The sequence below is a fragment of the Colletes latitarsis genome, chromosome 9, assembly GCF_051014445.1.
Source record: "Colletes latitarsis isolate SP2378_abdomen chromosome 9, iyColLati1, whole genome shotgun sequence".
In the NCBI taxonomy this organism is placed as follows: Eukaryota; Metazoa; Arthropoda; class Insecta; order Hymenoptera; family Colletidae; genus Colletes; species Colletes latitarsis.
Genome location: NC_135142.1, coordinates 28,712,871 through 28,739,522, shown reverse-complemented (window position 1 = coordinate 28,739,522; position 26,652 = coordinate 28,712,871). Strand labels below are relative to the sequence as shown.

The 26,652-nt window shown below is 36.1% G+C and overlaps 4 protein-coding genes across 5 annotated transcripts; 3 read left to right on the top strand and 1 right to left on the bottom strand.

The window, feature by feature from the left end:
• Positions 1-3,431: 3,431 nt before the first annotated feature.
• Positions 3,432-5,251, bottom strand: Pig-f (phosphatidylinositol glycan anchor biosynthesis class F). 2 transcript variants are annotated; one of them, XM_076772491.1, is made up of 3 exons: positions 4,901-4,964; positions 4,657-4,780; positions 3,432-4,580 (listed from the first exon to the last, which is right to left on the bottom strand). In XM_076772491.1, the coding sequence occupies exons 1-3, from the start codon at positions 4,905-4,907 to the stop codon at positions 3,863-3,865; spliced, it is 849 nt and encodes a 282-aa protein (XP_076628606.1). In that variant the 5' UTR covers positions 4,908-4,964; the 3' UTR covers positions 3,432-3,862. The 2 variants fall into 2 exon arrangements, with proteins under 2 accessions (XP_076628606.1, XP_076628607.1); XM_076772492.1 differs by lacking the exons at positions 4,657-4,780; positions 4,901-4,964 and adding an exon at positions 5,170-5,251.
• Ltn1 (E3 ubiquitin-protein ligase listerin) lies at positions 4,646-12,117 on the top strand. Its single transcript, XM_076772490.1, has 22 exons — positions 4,646-5,068; positions 5,358-5,567; positions 5,629-5,895; positions 5,988-6,103; positions 6,182-6,536; positions 6,609-6,796; positions 6,877-7,012; positions 7,104-7,775; positions 7,849-8,059; positions 8,143-8,488; positions 8,555-9,056; positions 9,140-9,255; positions 9,331-9,484; positions 9,560-9,735; positions 9,824-10,007; positions 10,096-10,270; positions 10,349-10,709; positions 10,770-10,916; positions 11,001-11,131; positions 11,202-11,605; positions 11,690-11,857; positions 11,928-12,117. Exons 1-22 carry the CDS (start codon positions 5,024-5,026, stop codon positions 11,985-11,987), a joined length of 5,124 nt encoding a protein of 1,707 aa, XP_076628605.1. The 5' UTR covers positions 4,646-5,023; the 3' UTR covers positions 11,988-12,117.
• A 74-nt stretch (positions 12,118-12,191) lies between these two features.
• LOC143345404 (natterin-4) lies at positions 12,192-14,583 on the top strand. Its single transcript, XM_076772493.1, has 4 exons — positions 12,192-12,359; positions 12,745-12,944; positions 14,087-14,230; positions 14,329-14,583. Exons 1-4 carry the CDS (start codon positions 12,353-12,355, stop codon positions 14,413-14,415), a joined length of 438 nt encoding a protein of 145 aa, XP_076628608.1. The 5' UTR covers positions 12,192-12,352; the 3' UTR covers positions 14,416-14,583.
• Positions 14,584-16,231: 1,648 nt separating this feature from the next.
• LOC143345489 (putative peptidoglycan muropeptide transporter SLC46) lies at positions 16,232-26,614 on the top strand. Its single transcript, XM_076772657.1, has 6 exons — positions 16,232-17,919; positions 22,731-22,832; positions 23,791-23,928; positions 24,022-24,105; positions 24,795-24,951; positions 25,306-26,614. The coding sequence occupies exons 1-6, from the start codon at positions 16,929-16,931 to the stop codon at positions 25,493-25,495; spliced, it is 1,662 nt and encodes a 553-aa protein (XP_076628772.1). The 5' UTR covers positions 16,232-16,928; the 3' UTR covers positions 25,496-26,614.
• The last annotated feature ends 38 nt before the right edge of the window (positions 26,615-26,652 follow it).

Here is a 26,652-nt window from a genome sequence, read left to right as displayed (position 1 = left end):
AGATTTCTAAGTCAAAGTAATATGCATTGTTCACTATTTTCATTTTTTAAACAATTCACTTTGACGACGAAATTGTACCAAGGATAATAAGTTCAATATTTTAATTGATAATTTAATAAATTTGCTTCAATCACCTTAAATTTTTAAAATAAATTATTTTATTATAAAATCTTAATTAAAGTCTTTTCTTTTCTTAAAGTCGTTTTCTCTAAATAATTAAATTTTAAAGACAGTAATTTTCTTTCAAGATTCTTTTTAACAAAGAAATAATATTTTGTTAGACGCTGTTATTTACATTATAATCATCTTTTATAGTTTAGGATTTTCAGGATATCTTTCCGTGTTCATTGCCTAAACTCATTCACGTGCCCAGGTGCTACTTGTCTGAGTGAAGGCAATGGGCACGATGACTATAAAATTTATAATAATAATCCATATGTGTGCGGCTGACAATGCTACTGTATCGTGCACGGCGTACTTTCCACATGTGTGTGTATGTGTGTGGTTAGGCTGTGGGAAGTGCGTCGTTTCAGAAGTTATTATAATTACAATTTACACACAGAATTTTTTAACATTAAATTTTTATCAATTACAATAATAATATCGAATTTCGTTTCACCATTTATTTGACAAATGTTGATGTTGCATTCACAGCGGTAATATAAAATGCTTAATAGATTACTTTTTCAATTTTATATAATATATTTTATCAAAGACTATATTACATACATTAAAACATTCTATATAAATGCTTATATAGTATACGTATAATACGCAATGAACACTAGTTTTTGTCAGCCGATTTCAGAAAATGGTACGTACATTAGAGTATGAAAGTTGTATGCAATGTTCGGGTGTCGGAGGAACCCCGGGGAATCCTCTCTAGTTTAGGCCGCGCCCGAACATTATGCGTGAGAACCGTGGAGTGTTTGTTTGCGAAAATGAGTTTTGCAATTTTTTAAATATAGGGTTAGGTAGGTAGGTAACTTATTTGCTGGTATGTGTGCTAGATGTAAGTAGGTAGGGTCAGGACAGGACTGTCCACATTAGTTAATCGGGTAGGCGCGTTTTCGCGTGGCAGTCCTGTATCTGTAGGACGATTTCGAGAGTTGAAAAGTCAGCCGATCCAAACGGTTTCTACCGTTTGTTTTGGTGTTACTTCCCATTCTTGGAATCGCCGCGACTTTAAAGTCGCTCTTCGCGTTCGCGGTCGCGATTAGGCCCCCTCGAAACGCTCGTCCCGCTCGTGTTACTCCACACGTGTCCCGACAACAGTTCCTATTGTTGGAGGTTCTCGTATTGCACGGAGTGCTCGAGCCTAGTATTAAGTTTCAGGCATCGGTAGGACCGCCGAAGAGAGAAAAGACTCAAAGAGTCGAAGAGGCCCTGACAAACTGTCTCAAGAGTGGGCTACAACAAATAGCTTTTCATCTTCATCTTTGGATGAGGATGGAAAGTTATTCCTGTTACTACTAACGTCACTTTACTCGTCTGTAGTTGTAGTAATTGTAGTTTTCCAGATGGTACTTGATATCGCGTTTTGCATTAGCGTTGCGAAATACAAATGATCGCGTCTGATTCCAAGATAGCGTTGCGAATATTATAAACTTATTGCGATTACTGAATATTTTCGCGTTTATTTTCAGAGTAGTGTCGCGAGTAAGAATTTGATAACGGTTTGCTATTAGCGTTGCGAAAAATGAATGTCATTCGCGTTGTTTGTCTAAATAATTTTGCAAATAATTAGTTTGATAGTTAACTTTAAGAGTTGCAAATGATATGAATTTGATCGCGATTGTTTTTAGTGTTGCGATTATTTTTTCGCGTTCGCTTTTCAGGGTAAGGTCCAGGAATCACGAAGCAACTGAGTCAGCTGCATCAGCTGTGATTGATCGGCTGCACCTGATTATTAAAGTTAGCGTTGCGTATTACTATTGAACATGGATGCACGTGATTTTGTTAGTGTTGCGAGCAATTAAGCGCTCTACGTGGCTGCTCTCGGGAAGTTCTTCATTTTTACGAATAATGACGCATCCCGCGGTTGTTTCTGACAATTTTTTAATTAATAAATTAGAGTTGCGTATAAGTAAGCGCCCTATATGGTTGCTCACGGGAGATTTTTCATTTTATATGTTATGAATTAGTGTTGCGATATGAAAAATAGTCCACTTACGGTTTGTTTTGAATTTATTACAAGTGGACGATACTTCATTTTATAAATTAAGTGTGTATCATTGGAAATACTGTTGAAAAGTAGATTTCATATCTAAAAAAAGATACGTTTTAGTATATTGTTTAATGTATTCTTTTTTTTATCCTAACACTGACACAAAATAATATTTTGCTTGAAATTTACTTGCATAATATTCGCGTTTCGAGTCTAACAATTTTTGTTTTTATGCATCAAATGTTGAATTAAAATTTTGCTTTTCTGATTTTTGTTTTAATTTTTGTAAATATATACTATTTATTTGAAGTGTTTTTTTCAGCTATCAAATTTTTGTTTGTTTGTTTACTAATCCATTAAACAAGTTTCTGTTACAGGATATGTATGCATATTTTGAAGGATTAAACAGTGGGATGTAAGAATGTCAAAAATGGGAACTTGATATGTATAAATCTGAAGAATAGAGTGTAAGAATTACTACACATGGGAATTTCATATTCCTGGTAACTTAAACTTTAGTGAATTTTGTTTCATATTGCTCAGTATATGTTTCAGGAAATTATCATGAATGAGTGGCAGAAACAACAAGGAAGATTATGTATATTTTATGTATTTTTTTAGATAATTATAAACAAATTGTATTGAATTTTTTTTCATATTGCTTAGTTTATATTTTAAAAAATCATCATGAACAATTGGCAGAAACAACAAGGAAGATGCAACAAGGAAGAAAGAACAAGAAAGAAGATATTTTCATATATTTTGTTAGGCAGGTTATAAGAAAAGAGTGAACACTTCACAGTGTTTGGTTGTCCACATTAGCCATTGTGTTAGAAAGGCTAATTCTATTGAGAAATTTCGTTTTGGTTGTAAAAATCACTTGATTGACTTCTGTGTCTTGTGGTGAGCCTTTATCCGGCAAATTCTGTTGAAAACTCTACTCTTTTGTTGGTTTCATCGTTTATTGGGTGCTTCCTTTATTGGTTGCACTTTTGTTTGTTAGTTTCTCAAAAAATCTTCAGTAATGAAGAGTGGTTTAGATTTTAGATTCGGTTAGGGCGGGTCTCTTATTCGCAGCAACCTCCTCGTGGTGAGACCCGGTAATTGATGTTACCCGCGACGAAAGTTCTTCATCGCGGGTAACACCGAGCTAATAGCTGCGTATTTATCCAATAATTATGTTGTGTAGGATGTTCATATTCTGAGGTTAATATCCAAAAATATTAATTTAATTTTTTGATAATTTATTAATCATACACTTACATACGGAATGTGTAACAAATATTACTAATCTCAGTCATTATCATATAATTAATATTAGAAACTTTATAAAATAATTTTATAGGTATATAATGTGCTTATCTTATATAGAACATTTATTTGCTATTTTAGCTGTTTTCATAACTTTTACATAGGTCTATTAATTACTTTTGGCACATATACTGCAATATATATACAATAATACAAGTTTGTTCCATTGTAACTATGAAACCTTATAAAATGCAAGACAAATTGCTCTAGAGAAACTAAATCAACAGGAATTAATAGCTGGAATTATTTTGGTGTAAGACATCAGTTTATTATACAATTTCTTAATGTGGAAATGAATGACTACATATACACATTGCTATATTTACAAAAATGACAGACATTCATAATACTATAATATATAATTATCTGAGTAATTATTAATATTTATCTATGAATCTTTTTACCTAATTTTAACATAGGTAATATTTTTGCAAGAGTAATAAAATGTGCTATCATATAACCAAGAAGAGCACCTAACACACATGGTATTGGCCAAGTTTGCCATGGACGGTCCCAATCTAATGGAATTACAATAGCTCCTAACCATGCACCCAAAAGTGTTGTTTGAATGTTGGTTTTGATAGCATCTGCTAAAACATTACCTTTTTGTGACTGTGCTCCTGTCATGATTTCTAACACACCATCTACTCCTAAATGCAGACTTGCAGGAACAAATGTAAGAGTAGTCAGTGTGAGTGTAAGCATAGTAGTTTCTTCATGATGCATAAATAAAGGAGCACCAAATAATATAATAACTATATAATATACAACAGACAAAAGAAAAGCAGCTAACAAAAATTTAAAAATTTCTTTCAAGTATTTTGACCAATACTTTCTAGCTTTTGAGGGTGCCCGTATTTCAGTTTTCCCTATAATTACTGTTTCAGAATGAAACATAGGGAATAATAATTTAATCACTTCTGCAAAAAGCAGAATTAATAGTACTGGAATAAACTTGTATTTTCCCACATTATACAAGTTATCATTTAGTTTGAGTAATATTAGAATACCAGGAAAGTAAATACATGTGAAAGAACAATATGATAATAGTAATCTTTGACCCAATTTGTTTCCAACATTCATGGTTGATAGTTTCCTTAACCTGTAACAAAAACTTATGTGTTCATAATATAAAAATAAGAAAAAGAAATATTTACATGCATTTCATAGTTTCTTACTTGGTGTAAAATGAAATAGTTGTTCTTAATGTAGTACTTGTTATGTTATCATATTTATGCAATATATCATCATATTCTATTATACCATTTCTTTTTACAATGATTAACAGAATTTTTATGCATACTATTTTTTAACAAGGTATTAATGTCAAATTGCATAAAACCGAAAAATTATGCATTAGTTAATTTCAATTTTTCATTAAATTTCAAAAGATATATTACGATTAGAACGTGTATACGTCACACTTCATTTGTCAATATTGAGAAATCAGCTGTTACAAACGTGGTTCTGGCAGAAAATTAAAGGCGTAAAATTATTGTAGAATTGCAAGATCCATTGTTTGATGTTGTTCTTGGGGTAATCATCATGGGGAAGAATAAACAAGCGCAACGAACAAAAAACAATGCAAGAGTAAGCAAAAGTCCATATCAATAATAAAGCACAATGTTAAAAAAATTATAGGTTAAGTTTTGTTATTGTGAGAATTTTTCAAATCTCGAAATTAAATTTACTCTCTTTCTAAAGAAATGATAATAGTGTAGTGATTTAATCAAGCATTATTTACAAAACAGTGGAGTAATTCAAAGCTTTTGTTCATCGCTGTACTAAAATATGTCCATATTGTTTGTTGCCTGATCTATTAAAACAAAATTTCTTAATGAAATACATCTTAATATTGTCAATTTTTTGTCATTTTTAGCCATCAAATAGCAGCCGCAGTGCAGAACTTCTGGGTACTGCATTGCCAAATTTTGTTGGTTTCTCAGCTGTGAAAGATGGTGGATATGTACCTGTATTACCAGGTTTATCTCTCTGTAGTATAAATGAGATAGAAATGAGCAATGTTGATAGTAATTTCCAACTAGTGTTGAGAAAAATGAATAAAAAAGATGCAACAACTAAGTATAAAGTAAGATGGGATTGTTGTCACATATGTAAATAATATTGAAATTAAATCATTATATTTTCAGGCTTTGCAAGAATTTGTTGTTCTATGTAGAGATTTAGAAATATCAGCTGTTGAAGGAATGTTACCATTTTGGCCACGGATATATTGTACCTTAGCTATAGATATAGAACATAAAGTTAGAGAAGCTACACAATTGGCACATGCAGCTGTTGTGAAACGTGTAGGCAAGGGTATAGCATTATATTTGAAACAACTTGCAGGAGCTTGGTTCATTTCACAACATGATACATACCCCCCTGCTGCATCAGCTGCTACTAATTCATTCAATGTGAATATGTGTTAAATGTTAATTATAAAACACATGAAATTGATAAAGTCTGAGTATATCTTTTTAACAGGAGATTTTTTATTTATATATAGGACACATTTTCACCAAAAAAAGTTATTAATGCTATTGTGCATTGTCAATGTGAAATTTTAACATATATCTGTAATAGCATTACTGTTCATACACCACAGTCTTTGTCTCTGCAAAAGTATGTTTTATAACTATGAAATATAAGTGGTATCAACTGTAGGAACTAATATTTATACCAGTTTATATATATTATTAGGAGTCTCACTGCAGAAGAAATGGAAGCAAAGTACCAAAGGTTGTTAATAGCAAGTGTAAAAGCTTATAGTTTTTATTTAAAGAAAATTCCTTTTGAGGAGATTGAAAAAATGATCGATATTCATAAAAAAATTATAAACAATAACAAATTTTGGAAGTTAGAGAAGTATGATGCTTTATCTGTTAAAACAGCATTTTTTAATGTGTTAACATCACTGATTGAGAATACTGCTATATTGATGCAAGAGGAAAAAAAGAGAACTGTAACAACTATTATGAATAATCTTGATGAAACAGAACCTGCACTCTTGTCTGCTATATGGGAATGTGTGCTCGTAACTATAAATAAAATACCGGTAAATAATTGTTACTTATGCAGTATTCAGTATAGTAAGTCTAATTGAATTATATGAAATCATTTTTATTAGGATTGGTATTGTGTAGTGAGCATTGAAAAACTAGTATTGCCAAAACTATGGCATGTTTTACGAAGTGGAGGACAATGTTGTGCTAGTATTGTTTACCCAAATTTGTTACCATTTATCAGTCAGTTTCCAAAACTAAATGTTAATGCTTATAATTTGTACATAAATTTTTTTGATAATATGCGACAAGGGTACGTCATCAGTATAATTAATAATTTATTGTTTATATTAAATTATACATTATTTTGAAATACGTTAATGTATTTTTTAGATTTTCCGTAAAAAACGTACAAATGGGCCGTTCAGAAATGTTTGCAATAGCAACGTCATTTGTTGAATGTTTACGCTACTCTATTCTTCTAAATGTTAATAATCAAGATTTATGCAGTGCACTCCTCAAAAAACAGGTCTCTTATTTTATATCATTTATCCATATTGAATGTTAATGCAGTTCTTTGTGCAGGGGGAGTATTTATAATTAATACTGAATTATTTCAGCTTATGCCATGCCTAGAAATATGTTTAATGGAAAATACTCCTATGAAACAAATTCTTTTTTGTGAAATTACACACTTAGTGCGGTATTGGAGTAAAAATCGATATAACAAAGATTACAAATCATATTCCTACTTAATACAAGAATTTTGGCGTGAACTCAATGCGCTGTTCAATTCAATCATAGACGCATCCAAAAATTTTGAATCAGATACGAGTAATTCTCAAATTGAGTTCTTGATTACATTGAAGACAGCACCTGTATACGGCCGTAAAAATTTAAAGGTCAAATTTTCTAATTCAGAAGAGGATATAAAAATTAAGTCTCAAACTCAAGATACAAAAATTGATGAGGATACTGCATTCCTTGCTGAGTTAAATAAATTTGTTAATTCCCTTTATATAAAATATTTCAATGAAATCACAGAACATCGCACTAAAAAGTATATCACACGCTTAAATAAGCTTATAACATGCTTTGAAAGTGAAGAACTTACAAACCTATCAGAGTCTTCGGAAATAAAAATAAACTTCTTCAATTTCTATGATCAAATTTTACGAAGTTGGTTACTGGAACAATCGTTAGGAACAGATGATATAGTAGAATTAATATTCAATATCATTAAGTACATGAATGATGCTGAGAAAAATGATGTTTTAAAGTCACTTACACAGGTAAAAAATGTTCACAATTTTGTAAAAATTTATAAAATTGTACAGATTAATATTTTGATAAATGTACTTTTAGTTTGAAGATATTGTAACAATAAGAAGTATTCTATATTGTGCTCTATCAAAGAAACATAGAAACGATCCAGTAGTAAAAAAATGGTGTTCACAATCTAGGATGACTAGTTTATTGTTAGATCTAGTAAAAGAAATTGCTTCAGGCAATTATTCTGAATTAGAGAAAAATCAGAATCTTATTTTATTAGCCTTTGAGCCTTCTAATGATGGCAGTAAGTTTTTATATTTAACTGCATTATATTTTATTAATGTAGCAAAAAATAACATGTATATTAGTATTTATTATAATTTTTAGATTTATTAATAAAAGAAGAGGCAATCAATGAAATTCTATCTATACTTTGTAATTCAATTCATGAAGTGGATGAAACGTGTTTATTACATTTCGCAAAATTAATTTCTTGTATTGTTCCATTGACATGGACTCATAAACAGTTAACATTAGGAGCTGTACATGTTTTAGAAACGCTCTTTGAATTATGTTCTCAAGAGTATTTTAGTAACAATTCCACTTTTATTGAAATAATGCATGATGTATGGAAAAAGGGACTTCTGCAAGCTACTCAAAAACTAGCTCAACCAGCACTGATGGAGTTGACTAAAAAGTTTGCAGCCATTATATGGAAGAAGATATATAACTCGTAAGATAATTATTATTATGCGCGAAATGTTTTTGTTTGTTTTATAACATGATTAATGCTTTATAGAAGCGAAGAGCATACCAAAGAAATATTGGTGGACATAGCAGCTGATTTTCTTGAAGTTATAATTAATAACCAGGTCCATATAAATGAAGATTATAAACAAGAAATTATTTTAACATTTTTAACAGATATGAATATAAATGCATGGATAGCTGAAGTAACTGGAATAATTATCTATGGTGAAGTAATAAGTGGTAAATTATATGTATCCACTCTTGATCAGAGGATACAGATTTATCAAAATTCCATGTCCATTGATTTAATTAGTACTACAGTAATAGATAATACTGAGAATTGTTTAAAATGGGCATTATTTAATGCAAATTTATTGAATAATCTGTGCTCAAGATTAAAAAACAGAGATGAAGAAGAAGATGAAGGAAAGGAAGCGAATATTGAAAAATCATTGATACATAATATGAATTTACCAGGAATTACAAATCTTTTAATAAATATTATATATACAATTATTTTAGGACGAATTTATACAAATTATTACAAATCTGCAAGTATAATAATATATAGCATTACAATATTTAATTAATCGTAAAAAATGGAAGTAATGCTTAACTAATTAATCTTTTTCAGACTAAACATTATAGCAACGTAATTAATATTTTAACAACTGTTCAAACTAGTTTTAAACAAACACAAATGTATATTAATGAAGACATTTATACTGAAATTGTGAATCATATAAAGATGTAGGTTCTTCTTTCTATCATGACTGATCATTAATTTTATTCTTTACTAAATTTATTTTGAACATATTTATACAGGAATTATTCAAACTATGGCAGTATGTTACCATACATAATACATTTTTGTTGCACTGAATTATGCATAAACAATAAATCAGAAGAACTACTTCAAATTTACAGCAATATTAATGCATCTACTGCAAATAATGAGATGTATCTTCAAGGACAACAGGTAGTACAATATTAATTTACAATCTTTTGTATTATAAATTAATATTTTATATAATGACAGAATACTTTATTTTAGATTCTGTCAAAACTTCGAAGTTCGGAAGATACTTCAATAACAACAGATGATGTTCATGCATTGATAGCAGCAAGAAATGTGCTTATTAATCAACAAACCAATTTGAATTATTCTAAAATTTTAGAAAAATTAATATCGTATGAGAAGGAAAACCCTATGCTATTACTTCTTGATTGGTATCTATAATAATTTTACTTAATAAAATTTCGTAAGATTTGTCCAATTAATTATGAAATATACATTCGTATTTCTTTTTTTTTATAGTGACATCTCACAGATTCCGTGGGAAAAACTAACTTTACCTTTGGAAGTTATAAGATTTTTAACGGAACTTATAACGCAAATTCCATCCAATTTAACATTCGAACACTGGAATTTTATTACGATATCTTTGGCTCTGTGGCAATTAACCATTGCGAAATCAGAACAGAACGCTAATGACTTCAAAGTGTGTATACATATAATAACTTACATTATGAAAAATAAATTATTAATTTTATTTAATGTATGTACTTTCCTTCATTGTCTTATTATAGGTATCTACACTGACAGTAGCCGTTTGTCAGCTTTACCGTGCGTTCCAGAATTTAATTAAGCAATATGAACAAGGACAGATAACAGACTTACCTAAAATGTTGTTAGAGGAATGGAAAAATTTTTTCGTTGGTGTTATACAAAGCGGAATTATTAAATTCTGGATGTTTTACGCAAGTATGTCTATTTTAAAAAAATAGAATGGCAAACTAGTTTATAATTGTTGACTTTTCTAATTTGTTAAAAACTGTACAGATTCTTATAATGAAAAAACAACAGGATTGAAACCTGTCATAGTGTTGGATCATCTAGGAAAAGCAGTCAAAACATCAAACGGAAATATACTCTTCGAAAATCAATCAAACGTATCTCCCGAAGTATCCGTTGATTTGAACCAAACTGTACAATTGTCGCTAAAATTATTTCAGTCTCCCATAGTTAGTATACAATTGGGCGCATATCATTTGTTGAAACTCGCAGTACCGGTGCTTGTGAAACAAGACAAAGCAACTGTGGAGTTAGAAAACTTTGATGCAAATACTTTGAACATTAAAAAACTGGAAGACGTGTTGCAAAGTACGCAGAACATCGTGAACGCTATTTTGATGGATTTCAAGTAAGTTTTCACGTAGCACACGATCGAAGGAGCATACTGTTCATCATGATATTTTTGTAGATTATGTGATACAGTTAGTTGTACTATCCAACCATACACGGATTCCTACACGTACACCGTGGGGTATTTGTTATCATGGGCTATTGTATTAGACATGTGTGCGAATGCTCATGGAGATCTGCTGTATCAGTATAGCGAAATACTTCAGTAAAATTCTTTTAACGTTTTTTTGAATCTTTCTTATTACTTGACAGAAATTCTTTACAAATTTATAATGGTTTATTATTGCAGAGATAATTTTTTCCCGAGTTTATTAAATAACATATTCCGTTTAATGCCGGTAGAGGTACTCCAAGATAATAAGAATAAAGGTGCAAAATTAACAGAGATATTTTCTACAGAACCATCTCTCGATTTTAGAGGTACTCGTGCTTATTATTTGTTTCCAATAAAATTTCTTTACAAAATTCGTTTATTCTCATTGTTTTATAGAAAGTTGGACGGAATGGAGATTGGATCATATAGTATGCTGGTTGTACACAAATAGTTTAAGGCATTTGCCAGTATTGGTAAGACAATGGTGGAGCACTAGTGACAGTAGGGTCAGTGCTGCAGTAGACAAGATCACAACGCATTATATTAGCCCTATGCTTTGTCAAGAGGAGCTTTCAAATAACAAGCTACATATTAGTGAAAATATGCAAGTAAAAGTTCATCCAACGTTCCGTGAAGTTGTAGCCTTGTATCAAATGGATGAAACGAAATTGGAGCTTACTATCACGTTGTCGACTAATCATCCTTTGGGGCCAATTACAGTCAAACCTGGACAACATACAGGTGGAAGTGCAAATTGGCGAAATTGTCACATGCAGTTGTCCATATTTCTTAGACATCAAGTAAGGATTTAATACTGATAAATAATTAGATCACGTTTTTTTCTGAAGAGGACATTTTACAAATATTGGTTTTGTTCTGTGTAGAATGGATCTGTATGGGATGGTCTTGCATTGTGGAAAAAGAATTTTGATAAGAAATTCGCCGGTATTGAAGAGTGTTACATATGTTTCAGTATTTTCCATATGAGTTCATACCAAATCCCGAAATTATTGTGCGATGCATGCCGGAAGAAGTTTCATACAGCTTGTCTGGTATGTTTGTGTCTATAATATTTACAGTTTTTATCGAAATCATTTTTGAAAGTTACATTTTTACTTTCAGTATAAGTGGTTCAGTACAAGCCAGAAATCCACCTGCCCTGTATGCAGGAACATATTCTAATTTTCTTGTATTATTTATGAACAAAATTTGTAGCTCTAAGTAAGCTAATACATATAAGTTGTGTATACCTAATCAATGTATATTACGTAAATTAATAATAAATTTCAATTTATAATAACATGTTATAACGGAACAATTTGTTAGTGTTTTTCGTGTGTGAGAAATACTTTGAACCGAAAAGTTTCCAAATATGATACCGTTAATCAATTTATCCAATGTTCTTAGAAGAAGGTGTTCTATCATACGATTTAAAGAATACAAATATTACAACACATTTACGATAAGATTAGGACAGTTTATAATCAGGTGTTGATACAAGATAAGCATCATTCCTTCTTCGAGGGACAGACGAAACAGACTACAAGATGCCAGGTAAGTGTTACAGGTGTGCACAGTCAATTCTACCAATCAGGAATATTTAAAGTTTGAAAACTTTTTGAATCTCTGAACATTTTTTAATAGTTATCGATTTATCAACTATAAAAATATATTCTATAATAATCTTATCGGGAATTACTTAACGCTGTTATATTCAGTTCGTAGCGTTAATGTTAGATAAACATGTATTTATACTTTTATCTTATGACTGGTTTAATTATTATAATTTGTTGAAAAATAACATTAGATGTCAAAAGTCTGTGTTAAATATCATGTCAATTTTACAATGTCATTTGTAGATATTAAATGAGAGACAGTTGACTTGTAAACATCTTGCATGATATAGTTGGTACAGTTTGAGCAATTGTTTGCACCAAAGCTTACAGGTGGATTCGTCGAAGTGCGGAGCAAAGTTTACCCGGAAATGCAGTTGTTGGAGGACGAGACGCCGACGGAACAACCATCTTCGTCGGCAGAGCCTTCCACGAAGGTGATATGCTTCCGGCAAAGGTGATTCCCGATAAAAGCGTTGCTTACGTGTGCCACAACGGAGAGGAACACGCTAAATACGATTTCGAAGTGAGTACTTCGCGACAAGTTTACGCGTTTCTCTTCATTAATTCTCTATAATTAAAATCATGCATGGCTTTTGAAAAACATTATACATTTGAATCATACGTAACATCTAATCCTATGTTTCCTATTTTTCATTACGAATTCTTTCCAGATCATTATCTTGCAAAGAGTTAAACATTTCGAGTTAGAAATCGATCCCATATTAGTGTCTATTCGCTAGCAATCTAATCTGACGATCAATAGGTAAATCTCCGATATCGACGCTATCTTTTCTTATTCCTTCGGGATAGTAGCAGAGAAACCGATTAAACTCAAGGCGAACTAGTGGAGACGCTAGCCGGTTCGATGATTTTAACAAATAATAAATCCTTTCTATAATGAACTTAATTTCCTGATGGAACGAAGTAGCCTGTCGACTCATGCAAACACGGAATTGAGATTTCGTGTCAAGGCGAAGCCGTTTTGCTTCGTAAAATAGGAACACACTTCGTGCGATTTGCATCGAAGTTTCTTTTTACGTGACTGTTTCCTCTACCGCTGTCCCGGTAAATTTTAGTCTTTAATTCTTGGTCCGTAATGTCGTTCAATTCGATAATTTATCATCGTCGATTATACCGATTATGCGCGTCGTGTACTTATATTTTCGATTATCCAATGTTCGATCGAAAATTTGTTTGCTCAAGATACGAAGATAGTGATGGTTTGCAGAACGAAACGTGTGTTTTACAATATCGTATCAATACATCGACGTGTTAAATACGCAGTAGAATATTTGTATGTAATAGTTCAGATAGCAGGTCATGTTTTAAAATCAGTGAAAACTGCCAAGTTAGCAAAGTTACACGGGCCATCACATATTTAAACAAATCTGTGATAACAAATACAAAAATGATTGATTTGGAGCGAAATGACATACGTGTATGGAGTGGCAGGTAAAAGGGAGAGGGGGGCTCGAACACTTGTAGTCCCCCTCCATTGACTAACAGAATCTATTACCTGAATTCTAATCGCTTCGATCGATTTCTTAATTTCTTGATAAATGTTGAACACTCGTCAAGGCTTAAATATTTCTAGTTATTAATTTCTAAGGGTGGAATTCTAAAATTTGAAATTGAATGTATCTTTAATGTGTCCCGTTTTTTTAGGTTCTGTGCCTAGGTGAATTCGCATGGGAGTTCAGCAGCAACGGCAATATTCCGAACGATGCGATAGTCGCAGGACAGACTTCTGATGGAGAGTCTCTGTATGTTGGCCGCGTTCTCCATAATGGATCCCAAACAATTGGCAAGGTCGGAATTGTCTGTTCCTAGTATCACACGATGGCGTAAACGTAAGGGGTCGTAACTGACCGTGGTTCCAAGCAATGAGAGATGTTATTCTTTTGCAGGTCCAACCCAGTCACGGTTGTCTCTACATTCCCTTCGACGGAGAGGAGTTGTCCTTCAAAGACTACGAAGTCCTCGTACTTAATTAATTACTGTGAAACTAAGGTTACGATCGTTGTTATACGCATAGAATACATGACTAATGTTTTTATTATATTTGAACCTTCGATTCTCGCCTAAACGTAACAATTTTTTAACGAAGGAAATAACAATAAATAAGAAATAAATACTAAAGAGGATCAATATCGTACTACAAATGGTTATCCTTACGACTTACCATAAAATATACTGCTTCCTGTATCTTGTACAAAAAGAGGCAAAACCTAAAAATCATTGACGCGTTTAACGCGAAGGTTATCGACGACACTAAAAACTCTGCTCAGAGAAATCTTAATTTGTTTGCTGCATATTATTAGCCCATTGAAATTTGCAAATCTATGAAAGTAGATTTTTTAAAAAGATGATCCAGCTTTGCCAAGGGTAATTGGATAATAGTTCTCGATAATAGTCGAAGAAATTGTTATGATCTACGTGCTTGCGTGTTAAGAGCCAAAGAAATTCGTTAAAAATACAATACCAGAAGTTGACGCGATTGCATGTGATTCGATAATTGAAACGTAATTATCTCGTGCACGACGTTGTAAAAGAGAAGAAGGATGCAAGTGTACCGAGCATTCGAACGTACTGTAGCATTTGACCCTTGAAACGGTTTATTCCGAGTTGGAGCATGCGATGACAGCGGATGTGTCGGTGAAACATCAAAACAACGGGTCTGTCACGGCCCTGGATCGAATACTTTTATAGCATCACTCGAATTGCGAGCATTACTCACTTGAAGACGTCATACGATCAACTTAAGTGCCAGGGCCGTAACTCAAATATCGAATCCAGCTACATGTCCTACGATTTTAGCAATTTCCCCGAAAAGCTTCGTGCCCGAACGATTAATTCCCTTCCAGATCTATTTCGATCTCGACGAATTTCATCTTTCGAGTACCATGGAAATCCACGAGCGTTCAACGATAAATTTGACTGCCGGGACCATTGACCGAATTTCTACGGAACCCGGTCCGCTCGAAGGTCTAGAAAAATCTTAAGCCCACGAAGCACGTACGAATGAAGTAACGTAATTGCCAATTCGTCACAATTGGCCGCCCAGCAAACGTCATTACGGGACCAGAAAGATCCCGCGAGCAAATCGTTGTCGTCGGTATACTTAATGCAATCTTTGATTTATCGTTCTAGGTGGCGGTGCTCAGAGGGGGACGGCCCTGCCTGAAATAGGTTCTAGCCGTAGAAGACAAGACAGCCGTTGTGATTATTTTATCAACAAATTGCTACATTTAACGGCACCTCGACTCTGGCCTACCAGGGATGACGATTTCAACGGTGCTCCCTGTTTACATATCTCTCTCGCTGTTGGAAAGAATGTAGAATCGCTCGATTCCCCTTCGGGCACCTAAAACAACGAGCTGTATGCTTGAAGGAAGTGACATTTGAGAGAAGAAACAGATTGGAGAACAGAGAACCGAAACAAGCCCGGGTTAGGATTTTGTAAATAAGGCAACAAGGATAAAGAAATCCATCTCCTTATCTCTGCCGCATGTTCAGCCAGCTAGAACATTGAAACGCATGAGTAATACGATATTACATATAATGAGAGGGACGTTTTCCTGCCACTTTCAAGGTAACGATTTACACCGAATTAAAAAAGAAAGAAAAAGAAACAATATTCAGCGACTCGACCTTCTTCTAAAATACAGATCAGTGCGATTTAGAATCGTCAAAATGAGCTCGAGAGTCCTCAGCTGGTGCAAATCTCACGAATGATTTCTCAAATCGTCAAAAGGAGACGAAGAAGGAGATCGAGTCAGAGGCCGACGTGTCTTTGCTTCGGAGGTGCGATGGCTAACCTTGACCTGAAAAGCCCCTGAGAGCGGAATCGGAAGCGTCGCGGAACCGGGACAGCGCGTGGTTGGGCATCATCGTCGCAGAAACAATTTGTACCGTCGAAGTTTCGACGAGCAACGCGTATTTAGCGGACTAGGTGGACGTACTCGAGGGTACCTCGCCGCACGTGGAGAGGGCCAAGAGATTAGAGGGGACGGAAGAAGGGAACAGGAGGTGGTGGAGGAAGAGTCGGTGCAGGAGGTGGTCGAGAGGAAGAAGAAGGGAAGGAGGTGACACGCGTATCGCAATGCACAATGGTGCATTAGCCAGGAGTAGACGGCCAGACGGTCTCTCCCGCGGACCGGCTGTGAAATCTATCGAAGCGGTGTATACCGTGGAACAGGAACCACATACGAAATAATCGAACGTTCGTAACTGTTCAACGGAGGAACGATAATCTCCAACAGCTCGAAAGATCAATTCGTCGACGACGATCGTACCTCCGACCGTTTCCCGACGTTGACGATCCTCCTGAAACCGGCTCGCATGACTCTGAACATCGGACACGCTTGGAGACTTCACCCGAGAGAGGTTCTGAAGCGTCTCGATACGAGATAGTGTGCACGTTCGAACACACACCGCGCGTGTACGTTGGGTCCGTACGCTTTCGTAAATAGTCAGAGGCTCGATAGACAGCCTCTTCCCGACGAAGATGGCTGACTCTATCCCGAACGATCCGGTGGCTGGCACCACCGTGGAGAAGAAACGCGGTGACTCGGTGAACGCGTCCGACCAAGGCGTCGTCTGGAAGTCGATGACGTTGCGGGAGAAATGGGCCTATTTCACCAGCAACATCACCGTGGAACCCATGATCGCTTGCTACGTGATACCGTGCATGCTCGCGTCCCTGGCCACGCAGAATCTCAGCCTGGAGAAGGCCTGCAGGGTGAACCTGGCCTATCCGGACGAGGTGTGCACGGCGCTGGCGAACAGAAACACCACCGGCTACGAGGCGGAGGAAACGGCTGTTCAACAGCTGGTAGCCGGCATGCAAACGTGGAAGACAGCCCTGACCAGCGGCCTCCCGACGATACTGATCCTCTTCATGGGCGCTTGGAGCGACCGAACCGGCCTGAGGAAGCCTTGCATGCTTCTGCCGATCGTCGGCGAGTTCCTCAGCAGCGTCAGCATGCTTCTATGCACGTATTTCTTCTACGAGGTGCCAATGGGTGCCACCGGTGTATTCGAAGCCCTTTGGCCGTCGTTGACCGGCGGCTGGTTCACCATGTTCATGGGTGTTTTCAGTTACATAGCGGACATCACGTCCGTGGAGTCGAGAACGCTACGGATCGGTGCCGCCAACGTTTTCTTGTCGCTCGGTGTGCCGATCGGTATGGCGTTGTCCGGTATATTGTACTTGAAGCTGGGCTTCTACGGTGTTTTTAGCATATCGACCGTGTGTTACGTGTTGAGCTTTGTTTACGGGCTGATCGTGATCAAGGAGCCGCCCAGGGCGCATCTCAACCAAGCGAAGAAAACCGACGAGAAGAGGATGTCCCTGTGCGACTCGATCTTGGACTTCTTCGCGTTCAAACACATCGAGGAAACGTTTCGCGTGGCTTTCAAACAGGGCAGGAACAATAGACAGAAGAGAGTCGTGGTGCTGATGATCGTCGTCATGGTTGTATTCGGACCGCTTTACGGTGAGTTCGTCGTTCCGCGAACGAATGCACGAAAGCTGATACGGAATCGGAAAACTCCAGGACGAATCACCCGTTAAGCACACGAATTGCATTTTATTTATTGCGTTAATAGCCGAATGGATTAAGATACATGGAAATTCAAAACAAACGAAAACTCTTAGATATATATAACTTCTGAAATCTCTCGAATTTCTATGGAAACAATATTGTAACTTTCACCTCCGATGGTAATGCATACAGAAAGAATAATTGTTATTTAAAGATCGATGAGATCTAGACCAACGCGTGCGTTCCCGGTAATGCGTTCGTTTTTCTAAAGAGATACCGATTATTTTCGAAACACGAGCAAACTGAGTTTACGTAAGTCCGTACGAGTGATCCGACGTCTAAAATAACGAAACGTAAACACGTTTTGATCTACCGCAATTTTTTCCCGCCAAACCTGCATCGTTCGATTTCTCTTTCGTTGCAAGTTACGCGTATACGCTTTTATGTTTACACTTCGTACGGATCGGAGCACGCGCGCGGATCGTTTTCAACGAGAGTGCTCTCATCGGGTGCAATTATTTCTTTGCTCTACGCTCCAGTGGATCGCCTAAACGCGGTCAAACGATAACTCGATCTTCCGTTCGTCTCGAAACGCGGCTTTTTTTTATTGCGATCTATCGTTCGACGTTACTTTCGTCGACTTTCACGATTTTCTGAGTCGACGCTCGAACGCGAGAAACTCGTCGAAGCTTATCGCGCGAATCGACATCGAGCTCGATGGAATCTTCGATATTTTTGTATAATTTTTTGCGATTTTTATTCGAATTGGAATTTCTCTGATTAAAAATCATCGAAAGCTGTCTCGTTATCGAACGAACCGCAGAAACTTTCGTCCAATAACCGGCATAATTTGTCTCAACCATCCACATTTTGTTTTGCATTCCCTTGCAAAACGTGGAACACGTAGGTGTATCCGAACTCTCTCTTTCTTTCTCTCTCACAGTATACATCGAACGATCGAATGAAAGTGGAAAGAGTTTCACGTAACTCTCGTTAATCTTGTCCGTTTCTATCGCGGTAACTGTACGTTTCCACGTTTCCGTAGGTAATTGCAATAATTCGATCGCGACAAGCGAACCGAGGGAAAGTGGAAAAAATGGTGTACAGTGACTATGAAAATGCTTTGCAATCAGCTTCGAGACTACGATTATCGTTCGACGGTTTGGAAAACGCGATTCTATGAATGGTGGATACGGAGGGACGTTTATTAGCGAAAGTACGATCGATGTGCCTTATAAGTGACGAACTACGTGTCGCGATATCGTAACGTTCCCTAAAATGTTTCAAACACCGATTGAACGTAGAAATTTTAGTGTCCTCATTCTCTCGAAATACCGGGTTGCTAATCTTGAATGACAATACGGTGCCTCTTTGCATCGTCAATTACGGATTATTGGCGCATCACGAATTCGTATTGCAACAGAGGATTCAAGGCAACCGTCCTCGTCATAATTTAATTAGACTGCTAATGTGCTCGACATTATAATGTTTTGTTAGGTCTTCATTCAGTCTCGTCCGACCTGTAAAACGGCACGAGTAATCATCCTGATTATTACAATTTTGTATAATGGACTTCTTCCTGATTTTCAATGCTCAACAATTAGGTGTACGCGGGTATTCGTAAGATTTCTGTTTCTTAATACTATTTTCGATGGGACGGTTTTATTTATTATATATTTTCGGTACGAAACGGTTAAGATTTCGTAGACGTTCGTATTCGTTCCGAGATATAGGGTAAAACGGTTAACAAAGTCTCATCGTTGATTCGATAAGGCAACGGTGTTCGAACACAGCAAGCTAGTTAATCTATCAATACGGTCGGTACGTGACCGAAGCATATTAATACCAATCATCTGAAACATTGTGTAATTGGACCATGCAATTGGTGTACGCTAATTAAATCAAGCGACGCTGTTAATTCGATCAACCTAAGGACTCTTTCGACATAGTAAACTCCGCTGCGTGGTCCTATCGTTTGTCAGTAAAAGTTACTAGACCATCGATCGCAGTAATAATTATTATTATAGTCGATGGTAACGGCAAGGACGATTATTGGAAAAAATTTCAGCGACAATCGATACGCGTGGAAACGAGCTCGTTGCTGTAACGCAAATCCGTGCCCTATTAAACAAATCCTTGCCTATATTGCACAATCTTCCACCGCTTCGTTACTGTGAATTCTTTATTTCCATACTCGCGTGTCTATTCGAAATAAATAAACAGAGTTTAGGGTAACACTTTCACTTCGTGCTGCACCAAACGTAGATTATAAACAGTATTACCCCCCGTACCTTAAAATTATTGTCAAAGTCGATGGAAAGAATTTATCAGAATCATCGAGTTGCTTGAAGAAGACGTCAAGTATTAAGTTTGATCGATCGGTTCTAATTACGTTTATTTTTGCGGCTCGATTCGAGCAAAGAGACATCGTCGGTTTACAAATAGCATAATGGGATCGTCGAACAATCATTATGAATATTAGTAAAAAAAAAGCATTCGCTAAGGTAGCAACTGTTCGTCAGAAGTAATCTAAATAGTGACAATGAAGATGATGGCTTCAAACTTATGACCGGTAGTGTATGTGCGAAGTCAACATACCTATTAGAACTATATTCTGAGCGTACGTATGCTAATACCGTCTGATTACTTAAGTACTCTGATGTAATTTCAGATCTTTGACCGTCGGAAATAAGTCTAGTCTTGGTGGTTCGAAGGGTTCGTGCTGTAACATATTGGGGCCGTTACTTTTATATACAGACAAGTGCAGATCTATGTTGTAGACGTAGACTGCTCGAACCACGATCGAGTCTACGATTTATTTATGAAAATACCTCGGAAATGTAGCATCGTAATTACTGCAGAAGCAATCAAAGTTTCGTGTTAGATTATTTTCGCTCGATGACGATGACGATAATTAAAATCTCCCGTTAGAGTATTCTGGGACGGTGTTCGAAATGAGAAAATTTAATCAAAGTTACGTTAAACGTCGGAGAGGATTAATTGTGCTTGAACGACGATCGATTATCATTTGCATGGTAATTTTTCTCCAGCAGGTATAATTAAACGCAACAATGTCAGATCGTTCGATGCATAATATTTCCTAGTGTTTAGATAACATTGATCGTAGAAATATCTAAGTTCACGTGTCTATAGTAAGAGCGAGAAATCAAGGTCGAAGTTAAAAAATCCGCGTCATTTGTGCAAGCGAACTTGACCCACTCGTGTCGAACAATTTTCGAGTGTCTTGCTTATTCGTAATGAAACACGTACGAATTATCGTGTAGGTTCGTGTTAACTGCAGATTATTCTCACTTGAGTCAACTCGAAAATTAGGTTCTTAGTCGGAATTCCCTGAATCCTCGATTTGGCTTGGGGAATCCTAGTTATCAGCTCTTCCGAGCGAATATACAATCTAGTTAAATATTCTTATATATAAACTACGAACGTATCTTTCATATGTGCGTGTGTGGGATGCAACGATCGCTTTAAGGCACCCCAAACGGACACCACCCTCTTCTCCAATTTTTCTAAACGGATTAATTCTTACGTATTTATTTGAAAAAATAAATCGTATTTGATTTTTCGAAGGATAAGATAAATCGATTCGCGCGTATTTTGAGCTTCTCTTTCGACAAATGGACGGTCGTAAGGAAAACAAGACAATGATGTGATAATGACCCAAACTCGACGGAAACGATTAAATGGAGGCCCTGATGAACGAACTTGTTGTATAACGCTGTGTTCATTCTTATGTAATGTCAGGTAATAACGCGTCGAAATTACTCGGGATAAATTCGTATCGCGGTTTCTCAGTAGTTTGTGAAAATCTTATGGTGATAAAAATATCCTTGAGCGGTAACATGGCGCGTCACGCTGATCGTTTTCGATCTATGCAGTTCTGCGTATTCGATTCTCACGATGTTAAAACTTCTCGTAAAGAGGTGAAATACCCGAAAGAAAGAGAATTTCATAGATGTACGAGTTGTTTTTCAGGACAGTCTTAAGTAACGACCGGAAACATTGAAATCATCGTTTTTAAACGATCGACTCAAAAGACTGACTAGTAGTTTTCAGAGTATCGAAACGGTACGCACGCGTAATTGTCGTCCATTGTAGCTCAAAATTATAATTATCACCGGGCACAATGACATCCATCGATTTTTTACGAAACGTACAGCAAACGTGATCCAACAAGATTCTGGTTTCAGTAAAATTGTAACGATTAGGGTGGATGGCACGATTTATCTGCCGGAAGGCTGCTGGAGGAACTCAAAGAATGTTACTAGCTGGCGCCATGATATTACCGTGGACCGTTTTATCGTTGTTCTGGTAATTTATCCGAGCAAAAACTTGCATACTACGAAGGAACTTCGTTCTTCCTCACGGCTAACGTTGGCCTTCCGCCTATAATTTTCAACTTAATTTTTAAACCCATTACGGACTGCGTCGCTGACGGCAATGCAACATTGCAGACGCTGAACGCGAACTGCAATTCTGAAAAACGCTTTGACCATGATCTTTCATGCTGTGCAAACGGAACCGTCCCACCCACATGGATTCGCTTCAACCCATGGTTTTGAAACCGCGACGTAAGCGTTGTAATTTTTATTTTCGACCTCCCTTCGAACGCGAAGTTACTAGAAACGATTGATCGAACGAATCTAGGATCTACGATAAACCAATTCGTTCGATCGTTTCGTAGGGGTTTTAAGAACGGGGCAAAGCAACCGCGAATCGATAAATTAATGCAATTTAAATTTCAGGTGAAATAGCGGTGATGTATCTTTACATGAGGTATAGATACCATTGGAACGAAGTAATGTTCAGCATGTTCACCACGTTCGCCATGGTTACGAATTTAATTGGTAAGTCATGGTTTTGTTTTTTTAAATAATAATTTCTAATCGTCTTGATCTTAATTCTCTGTATGTGTAAATATAAACAAACACACATAATTATAATAATACTTATATCCTACGAACAACTTGTACATTTAATAGTAAGAGATTTGTGGATAATTTTTGCCTTCCAAGTAATGAAATCGCATTACGTTAAAAAAAAAACGCTACAATCAATGGCGTTAATAAATACCATCATTTTCACGATCAATTTCCGTGATGACATTTAATTCTACATCGACGCTAGAATTACTGGTTTCTTTTTCTCTTTAATGTAGAATCGAAATTATATAGAGAAACTCGGGGAAACCGAGTACAGCACGAATGGCATTTTGCACGTGAGATTGCATCTAATGCTTGTCTGATGCGGTGCATCAAAACGTATTTCCATGCATCCGGCGCGTTCGACGCAGAGTATCGTAAATTGAATTTGCCCTATCCCTTCTAACAGACTTTTTAACGAACTGTTCGTCGTTACGTTTCACTTTCAATCATTGGTGCTTAAATTTTTTGTTAAAATCTTTTAAACGAATTCAAAGAAGGCGTTAAAGCTTGTAAAACTCGTTGTTCGATGATTGCCTTTTTGTGCATCGAACTATGAAAGCAACGAGAATCGGTTATGCAATGAACAGCATTGTTGTCGAGCGGAATTGTTGTCCACTATTTTCATTGGAACGGATTGTGAAAATCCGGAGTTCTACGAATTACAAAACCGTATAAAAGCGTCGATCAATGGACAGAGTCGTTGATCCGGCATTGTGCGATTGTAGAAACGTGTAATCACGTATCCTTGAAGAAAATTGACAGACGCTGAAATTGTTGCAAGATAGATGATCGAAGAGTCGAGAAAAATTTCTGCTAATCGTAGAATAAATGTTGAGATTACTCGCCTGTATTTTTCTGATAGAATATTTTTTTATTTCAGGTACCGCGATATCCGTGGGCGTGTTCAGTCACATTTTGAAGATCGACGATGCGATCGTGGGTATCATGAGTTCCATGAGCAAAATATTGGCTGGATTCGTTTATGCGTTCGCGACCACCGACTGGATGATCTACTTGGGTAAATCTAATTTATCACGCGATCGTAACGTTATAAATAACTAAATCCCGGAAGCGTTTATTAACGAAACAATAACGATGCAATTAATTCCAGGGGCAATCGTTGAAATCGTGAATGGAACGTCTTTTATAGCGATGAGATCGATAGTATCTAAGCTAGTGTCAACAGACGAACTCGGTAAGTGGATGCAAATGCGTTATTTATCGCCGCAACATAGCAGAATGATGTTACTGAGCATCTACCAGGTACCGTTATGTGAACGTGGTTACTGCATCATGCACACTAGAGATGTTTGTCTGATATAATTAACGGAATACTTGAATTTGCATAAGACGGTGATAAAATCAGTTAAAGAGGTGATGATAAACAATCGCGTGACAAGAGTGTCTGCGATAATGTAACGAATTGTACAATTATATAATTAATCGACAGTTTACACCTGGTCCAGCGTAACGCGTAACCTTCGACCTAATCGGAATATATTTCAACGCGTTTACCTTCGTCTTGGCTCGTTTTCTCGGAATTGCGTGTAAATAGAATAATTTTATTTGATCGTGTCTTCTAACGAGTCGACGTCGTTTCCAACCAATTTTCCCTGAACTTTTCTCTCGGTACGAACGAAGCCTTAACGAGGCTTTCCTGTCTGCTTAATGATCTAAGAGTCTCCTGACCATGTTTTTTCATCGACTCGTTTCGTTCCACCTTCTTTCATCTTCCACCGATCGCGTCGGCCTCGCCGATCTATCGATTCCATCTTACATAATGGGATATGCGAAATGCAATTAATCGAGGCAAGAAACACGCCGAAATGAAAAAAATTCTTCGATCGCGAAAGATCCTGTAATAATTGTTCCATCGTTTTATAGGCAAAGTGAACTCTTTATTTGGCGTCTGCGAATCGCTAATGCCGCTCGTTTACGGACCAATGTACAGTTCCATTTATGCCGCGACCATGAAAACATTCCCGGGGACGTTCTTCATCGTTGGTGCCTGCATGACCATGCCAGCTGTCTTTGCGTTTTTGTAAGTCCTTCCTTTTCCGGTTCCGACATACGGCCAGGATGCTGCTATCAACATACTTTGCTTCTGGTCGCCAAATGACCGAAAACTATTAGGTCGGTGAGAAAGTCATTTTGATGTTGGGAGTACGCAAGTTAGAAACAGGCCTCCTTAATATCTTTGCTACTGTAAGGGTTGAATTAGAAAGAAATTTCCAGTAGAAAGACTGCCATTTAGACCTATTCTTATAAGTATATTGAGAACAAATAAAGCAAATTATATGTATTATAATTGGACTTTTTGACCGATTTAATAGTTCTTATCGTACGAGGAAAATGTTTAACAAATCAATATTCGTAAATAATTGTTTACAAACAGCTGGCTGTACACGGAACATCGAAGAGATCGTCAACTCTTGGAGCAAGAGAAGAAAGCGAAGAGCAAGGTCGAAAGCCAAGAAGAAAGTGACTCGAAGATAGCGAAATGGCAGATCACTGGCGAGAAAAAGTCGGAAGTACCTACTATGAACGGCGTTACCAACATGGCGTTCGAATCCGATCATTTATAATTGAAAACTTAAATCGGAATACGTAACGCGAGTAAGTGATCAAATTAGAATGCTACGAAGGAGAAATTGGGAGAAAGGTAATGAAGAAAAAGTAAGAGGTCAATGAGACAGTAAGAGGATTGCGCTGAAATAACTTACATGAACAACAGCATTAGAACTGCTCGTAAATTTTGTAAGAAAGGTTTAATGTACAATTGTTCCCGTTTTGACATGGCGCGCAAACGAATTAATGACAGATAAAATATTTTTTTTCTAGTAAATGTAGTATCACTAGTGACGACATTACAGCGTGATTGTCATGCTTTATTATAGATAAAAATAATTAGAGACTTATTATTTGGAAAAGTTGGAGTTAGTAAAAGGACGGTAAGAAAACGAGCCAAAAAATAAAGATCTTAATAATGCATGAAGTTACGCGCTTACTCAAACGACACAAATAAAGGATAACTACATTTCAAAACATAGCAACTGTGGAAATTAAAATGTTTCAAGTACTATGTCTTGATCTATCGATCGTTCGAGTCGATTTGCGGTGGATAACCGAAAAACGCGAGAGCCTGGTGCATGAAGCTATCCTTTATTGCAAGTTCTAGTACAAGCAGTTTCCGGTACTTAAATAAATGAATTGTTACAATAGATAAAACGGAACAGGTATATAACCTGTTCGAGTGTATCAGTATTACAAATGCATACATCTCCCCGACTACTGTTATTTGAGAAAAATGAATTCACGAAAAAACGAGACATCATGTTACGTAACGTTTAATTTCATGGGTAAACAAAGACACAAATTTTATCTTGTGTTTGGTATTCTAAAATGGATGTGAAATCTACCCTTATACTCGTGTAGTGGGAATAAAAATTTCACACTTTCCAAGTGTATTTTATGAAAAATTTCGTATGCGAATGAGATCAATCTGTTGTACATTTTTATTAAATAGTATTTATATTAAGGACCTGCATCATTTCCGTACGTGTATTATAGCTTATTGTGATATAGTACAATAGTTTTATATTTAGGAGATAAACAGAGTTACGGAAATAAAAAGTTTTCATTGACCTTTACCGTTAATCGTTCTCTTACCAATGATGAAACCAACCATGGGAATTATACATATACAAGGTATTAACAAAATCGCGTACGAAATTGATAAAAA